The sequence below is a fragment of the Pteropus alecto genome, unplaced genomic scaffold, assembly GCF_000325575.1.
Source record: "Pteropus alecto unplaced genomic scaffold, ASM32557v1 scaffold88, whole genome shotgun sequence".
Classification (NCBI taxonomy): Eukaryota; Metazoa; Chordata; class Mammalia; order Chiroptera; family Pteropodidae; genus Pteropus; species Pteropus alecto.
In genome coordinates, this window is record NW_006494611.1 from 7,555,581 (window position 1) to 7,561,738 (window position 6,158).

Consider the following 6,158-nt stretch of genomic DNA (forward strand, 5'->3'; position numbering starts at 1 on the left):
CTCCTCTCTGCCTATGCTTCAAAGTCTGTTCAACTTAGTGATTTTGTCTCTTTGATTGAGCCTGACATCATGGTGAGAGTGCTGAGAAACCTCACTAACAACCAATACTCATTAAGCACTCCTACACACATGTGGATTCATGCAAAGCAAGTTAAGCAGGCTAGAGGAGCTTATAAACAAATTACAGAATCCCGAAGTTGGATGTGACTTAGAGAGAGTCTAGCCTACCCTCCCATTTGTCTGGTGCTTCCTACAACATTCCTTCAAAATGCTTACTTATTTCTCTGCTTGTACACCTCCCACCATGCAACCTCCCAGGGCAGCCCCATCTTAGAACAGCTCTAGCTATTAAAGTCAAGCAAGTAAAAGTAATTAACTAAGCACATAAAACAGACACTAGCTTGCCAAAAGTTTGAGAATTGGAAGAAACAAGGCAAGAAGTACAGCTGACTTTAGAAAAGTCCACTATAACTGTATCTGCTACTTTCCTTTGTATATTCCAACTTTCAATTGCAGGAGTTATCAGTGATAATAAATATCAGATACTTTGGCTAAAATTTAAATTGTCTCAGCCATAGTAAAACCACAATACACAGTGCAGCATTAGTTTCCCCAGGAAGTTTCTCAGTTACATTTTCATAAATCGCTTTGCAAGAACCACTTAGAAAACCCCCTGCTATATCCTATTTCCTATATAGCGTTAAGCACACTGTATCCTTTTGGATATTGATGGAATTTTGCTTTTTACAGCTGACACTATTTAGAGCAGAGGGACAAGGGCTCTTAACATGTCTAGCACTAAAACCTTGATAAATTCATGTATCTTGACCTTAAGATGACAAGGGGGCTCCATTGGCAAAGGCAACAAAGTTCGATTTCAGAAAACTTCTAGCCGAGTTTTTCACCTAAAAGTACTTCGAGGAATGCAACCCTTTACAAGGAACACTACTGATATATACAGGTAATCCTGTCTACCTTTAGAGGTCACAGATACATACCAAAATAAGACAATGAATCACCACCTCAGGTCTCTATATCAGGTGTGTGTGAGCACCACTGCCCAGGTGGAGAAATGGAAACAGGTTCTCTGGGCTACATCCAAAGGCATCCAGTGAGTCATTGGCAAGTTGGGGAGAGTACTTGTGAGTCAAGGCTCCCTCTTCTGGGAATCAGTTCTGAGAGAAAGGCCTCAGCCCCACCTTGAATAATCTCTGGCTTTAACCAAAAGGAAAAAGAATCTGGTTTGGAGTTTAAAAATATGTATATACTCATCAGGTAGAAATCTCCAAAATGCATATGGAGAGAGGAAGAGGATATTGTTTAATTCTTCCACCACAACTTCAAAAACTGTAATAGCTATATTAGCTAGGAATAAATGAAAATAAAACATTTTAACACATTATATGTAAGGATGGCATGTTTGAGTACCTACAACATGAGTCGATTTGATCCCATTGGTCATTTAAGGAAGTTAAAAGGAAGACTATTTAAACATGTTGAAAATGAACTACTTGATCAGAAGAATCAGAGAGCTCTTTAGAATTGCCCTTAGAAACTTCTCCATCTGACAGTTCCTCAACACGACACCCCAAATGTCTAACAGTGTTTCCTTACATGTATTTATCTTTCCATGGAGAGAGCTGATGATTATATAAAGGAGTATACCGAAAATACTCCTTATATTTAGTATAAAGGAATTCTAAAATAGGAACTTTGAAAAGCTAAAATGACAACACTCGAAACAACCATGCACATTGACTAATCAAATTCCACAGGTGTTCAAGGAATTTAAGCAGATTCAGAACAGAGTTAATAACCCTAAAGTATATGACTTTTGACAAAACCACATGTGAGTGGTGTACAAAGCAACTGAAGTAAACTTGAGCAATGACAACACAGCTCACGCTCAGCCCATAAAGGGGCTGGTGAGCAGGCTTGTTTATCTAGGCAAAGTCTAAGGAAGCTTTTCTTCAAGTTAGTTCAAGGGCGTAACAGACACATGCTGCATGACAACAAATGCAGTGTCTCAAGAAAGATACTCTAGCCATGAATTATTACCTAAGTAAGTGGGAATTTAAAACATTTCTGACAGGGCACTCAAAAGCTTTCCTTAAAAAAAATTTTTTTTAAAGGAAAAAAAGAAAAAAGCCATCCTGTCATTCTCTCCACTATCCTTAAGAATATTGATTTCTACATAGTCCTTTCCAACCTGACAGAAGAAGCAAACATCCATTATACAGAAAATCCTTTATGCAAGATGGAAACTTGGAAAAGACTCACCCTCTTTCACTACCTTCCTTCCCCAGCTGACTTCTGCTTTCATACCTGTGTCTCCTTTGTGACATTACCTTTCAGTATCCTCACTCTTCCTTTCATATTATGATGGGGGGGTTATTTAAAACTTTTCTTTCTTGTTGTCCTTTTCCCACCTACTACCAACCTTCACTTTCCAAAATAATACTACACAATCTGCCTCTTCTGAAGACCCTTGGCTGGAAAAACAAAACCTTCAGGGAATTTCTTAAGAGGCTTCTTGAAGGCATCATGCAAAAGGGGCTCCCCACAATTTACTGGGTCTTAAAAATCAAAAGATTCAAAAGATTCAAACTTAAATGTCAGTAGAAAACACTAAGTTGTAGGAATGTGACTTCTATGAAAAGTCATAGCAAAGATAGATTGTTAAAATTTTTTATCTAATACTTTGGGATTATCTATTTAATTTTACAAGCTTGAGAAGCTCCCGGGCTCCAAACTTTTCAGGGTGTACCATTTTCTTGTCCAAACCCTACCATTCTTCAATTTTCACAGAATTAGAATGTCCAGGAGAGACCTAAGAACTCAAGTTCGAGTTTGGCCTTTATCTCTCAATCTCCACCCCACTCACACTGGAATTTAAGATGAAACCACACACCTACAGGAGAAGATAAAGTATTACCCAGGGAATCAGAGGCAAAACTAGAGCTTAGTCCTGGGCCTCCCTTTTCGCAAACCCACTTACTCACGTCAGAGCACATGATCAAAAGATTTGATCAACGAAAGACGCATAACCATGTAATCACAAAACAGAATTGGCTGGAAGCCACTACCCCAAAACAGAGCCACTGGGGGTTGCAGTCTCAGGGTCACAGCTGTGGGGGTTAGGAATGTACTCACTGTTCAGATTCAGTAAGGAGTCGAAGACTTTGCACTGGATCTGCCCGGTGCTCTGAGACACGCAGGACATCCAGAGTCCCTCGTAGATGGACTGGGCCGTCACGATGTTGTCGCCTGCATAGGAGTGACTTTTCCACTGGGGCATTGCCGTACTGACGATGGCTCCGATCCAGCCCAAGAAGGCCAGGATGAAGCCCAGTAGCTGTAGCCCCGCGTTGGCCATAGCTCACTCGCGCGCCCGGGCTGGCTCAGTGGTGGCAGGTGCAGCAGGCGGAGTTTGCAAGGGCGCACCCGGGGCTCCTGGGGATGGCGGAGCTGCGTGCAGGAAGTTATTGCGGGGAGCCCTGCTCCCTGCACTGCCACTGGAGAGGTTCTAGGTCCTGGTCCTGGTCTGGGTCGGCGCTGGAGTCGGGGTGCGAAAAGCTGCGTTTGCTCCCAGGCTCCGAGACTGAGACGCCAACCTGCCGGGCGCCGCAATTTAAAGCAGCTCCGCCCCGCGCCAGGTCTCGGCCGCCGCACAGCGCCTCCTGGCGGTTTCAGGGCCTCTCGCTGAGGAAACCGGTGGGAGCGCTGCAGCACGCGCGTGGGCCACCGCGCCCTCGGCCAGGAGGTCCTGCCCGCGATGTGGGGGCAACCCGAGGAGCTACACAAAGCGCTCCGGTGCTCGCTCCCTCTCATTTCTTCCTTCGCTCTTTTTTTCTCTACTTAGCCTTCTCAGGCTATCCATCCAATCTTTATTTTCCTCAAAATTACCATGTACGTGTAAACACTAAAATTGCATAAAGATAAAAAAAATAGAGCCCTCAAGAGACCCACAGTTTCATTTTCAACTTTTCGCTATCTTATTAAGAGGCATTTCCTATCTTTCACAACTCTCTTCCCTTCCTCACACACACACTTCTGTCCCTTTTGTTCATCTTCCTTCCTCATTCTCCTTTTCTCCCTCTGTCCCCTTCTTCCCTTCATGGTCTCTGCTAGAATCATGTATTTCTGCAAGGGTGGTAAGAAATCATTATACTTTATAGATTAGGAAACTGAGACCCAGAGAGGAAATCCGATTTCCATGAGGTCACACAGCAAGTTAGTAGCATATCCAGTATCTGGTTCCCAGCCCACTCTTGCCTTCTACTACATCTCGACTGAAATATATATCCTTTCATCTATTATCATCACTACAAAAATGCAGCCTACTTCCTCAAACCCTACACACACACCCTAGCCTCTTCCCCACAGCAGTTTGTCTTACAGTAGCAATTCATTATCAGAGGGACAGGGACAATGGCTGCCCAACTCCCAACGGGTGTTTCATTAATGAATTATCAGATGTTATTCATCACAGGCAAAGAAGGGCGTCTTAAAAGTCTTAATCTAGTAGAAAGAGGACTGAGCTGAGATTTAGGAAGTCTGGGTCTGGCTCTGGGTTTTGCAGTGACTGGCTATGGCCACACCCTAAGGTTTTAGTCTAGTTGAGCCTTTTGTTTCACTCTGAGTTTCTAAAGCTTCCTTCTCTGTAGTTAAGTGGTGTTGCGGTTTGAAATAATTAAGATGTTTTTCCAACTACTTTTTGTGTGTGGTGTGAGTATGGTGGGAGGAGAAGCTTCTACGGTTTTAGTAAAAACAGAAGCACTTCGGAGGCAGAAATAAACATGGTAAGGAGAAAACAGGATATGCCCCCATATTTACTATGGGAGCTGCCAGTTTGTGTCAAGGAAGAAACAGTAAAAACCAGAGTGTGAATGAGAAGAATGAAAAAAAATCTACTGTTTGGGGGTTGTTGATAGTGAGGAAGAACTATGCATGTGCAGGGCAAAGAGTATATGGTAATCTCTGTACCTTATGCTCAGTTTTACTGTGAATCAAAAACTTTCCTTAAAAAAAGTCTCTAAAAGAGCAAAAAAAAAAAAAAAAAGAAAGAAAAGAAAAGAAAAAAGCGCCTAAACCTTAAATCCCTCACTTCTACTTGACTATCTTCAGATATCTTTTGAAAGTTTAAGTCCACAGGACAGATCTGCAGAGAGATTTGGGAACTAGCAATGAAGAGGGTAACACATGAGCTGGATGAAGAGATTTAATTGGGAGTAAGCAAGATTAAAACGAGTTAGTTCTGTCTTTCTAAAACCCTCTATAGACCCCAGGAAAGCTCTAATTCAGCTTTGAGGGGCAAGGCCATGTCCAAGTTGAGTCCCCTGAGTCCAGGCCTGCAGTCAGTAATTCTTTTTAGGTCCCGATGGGTATTCTGTGGGCACCTGTGAGTGTGGATGAAGTGGTATCGATCACATTTGATTCATTTATTCCTCAGAATTAGCTCAGAGGAGGTTCTTAGAACTTACTGTAGGGCTAGACCATCACTATGTAAATGATATAATCTTATATTTTTTATTCCAGTCGGTTCAGAATTAAAAGTATTTTTAAAATTTTTTCTTTGTAGTTCAGACTGGATTAATGAAGACAGAATTTGAGGTCAATGAATATACTTGTGCACAGGGTCTTTTAATATACATCAGGACCTGTTTCTGTCAACCTACAGTTGGCAGGAATTGGAGAGATGAATTCTGTGGTCAGTATGGCCCTGTTTTTTTTTTTTTTTTCTTTTATTCTAGGTCTCTATGTGGCTGATTACTTCATTGCCCACAGCCGTGTTTGTGAGGCTGTGGTGGATGCTGTTTACTCTGCTGTGATCCATACCCATCTCTGGCATCCCTAATCCTGTCTAGGTTTCTGTGTTTTCCTACGAGCAGATAGGTGAGATAATGGCTCAGCATATATCCATCAACTGAAGAAGAAAAACAACTTATAAACATTGGCCTTTCATGTACAAAGCACACACAATAGAAGTGGCACTGTGACCAAGAAGTTTCTAGAAAGGCTAATTACGGTATGGCAAATGTCCTGGCCTGTTGAATGAGAAAATCTGCTATGTACCCTCAGACAAATTACTTCCTTTCTCTTCCTCAATTTCCCAATCAATAAAAATTAGGCATTGACTTCCAAAAGGTGACCCAAGT

The 6,158-nt window shown here is 42.1% G+C and overlaps 1 protein-coding gene across 1 annotated transcript in view; it reads right to left on the reverse strand.

Annotated features, from left to right (window-relative positions):
• Window positions 1-3,623, reverse strand: part of CLDN1 (claudin 1) — a 14,917-nt gene extending 11,294 nt beyond the window's left edge. Inside the window, exon 1 of the mRNA XM_006925841.3 lies at window positions 3,154-3,623. Coding sequence (XP_006925903.1) covers window positions 3,154-3,376 — 223 coding nt within the window. The 5' untranslated portion in view covers window positions 3,377-3,623. The remainder of the gene's footprint in view (window positions 1-3,153) is intronic.
• Between the last annotated feature and the right edge of the window lie 2,535 nt (window positions 3,624-6,158).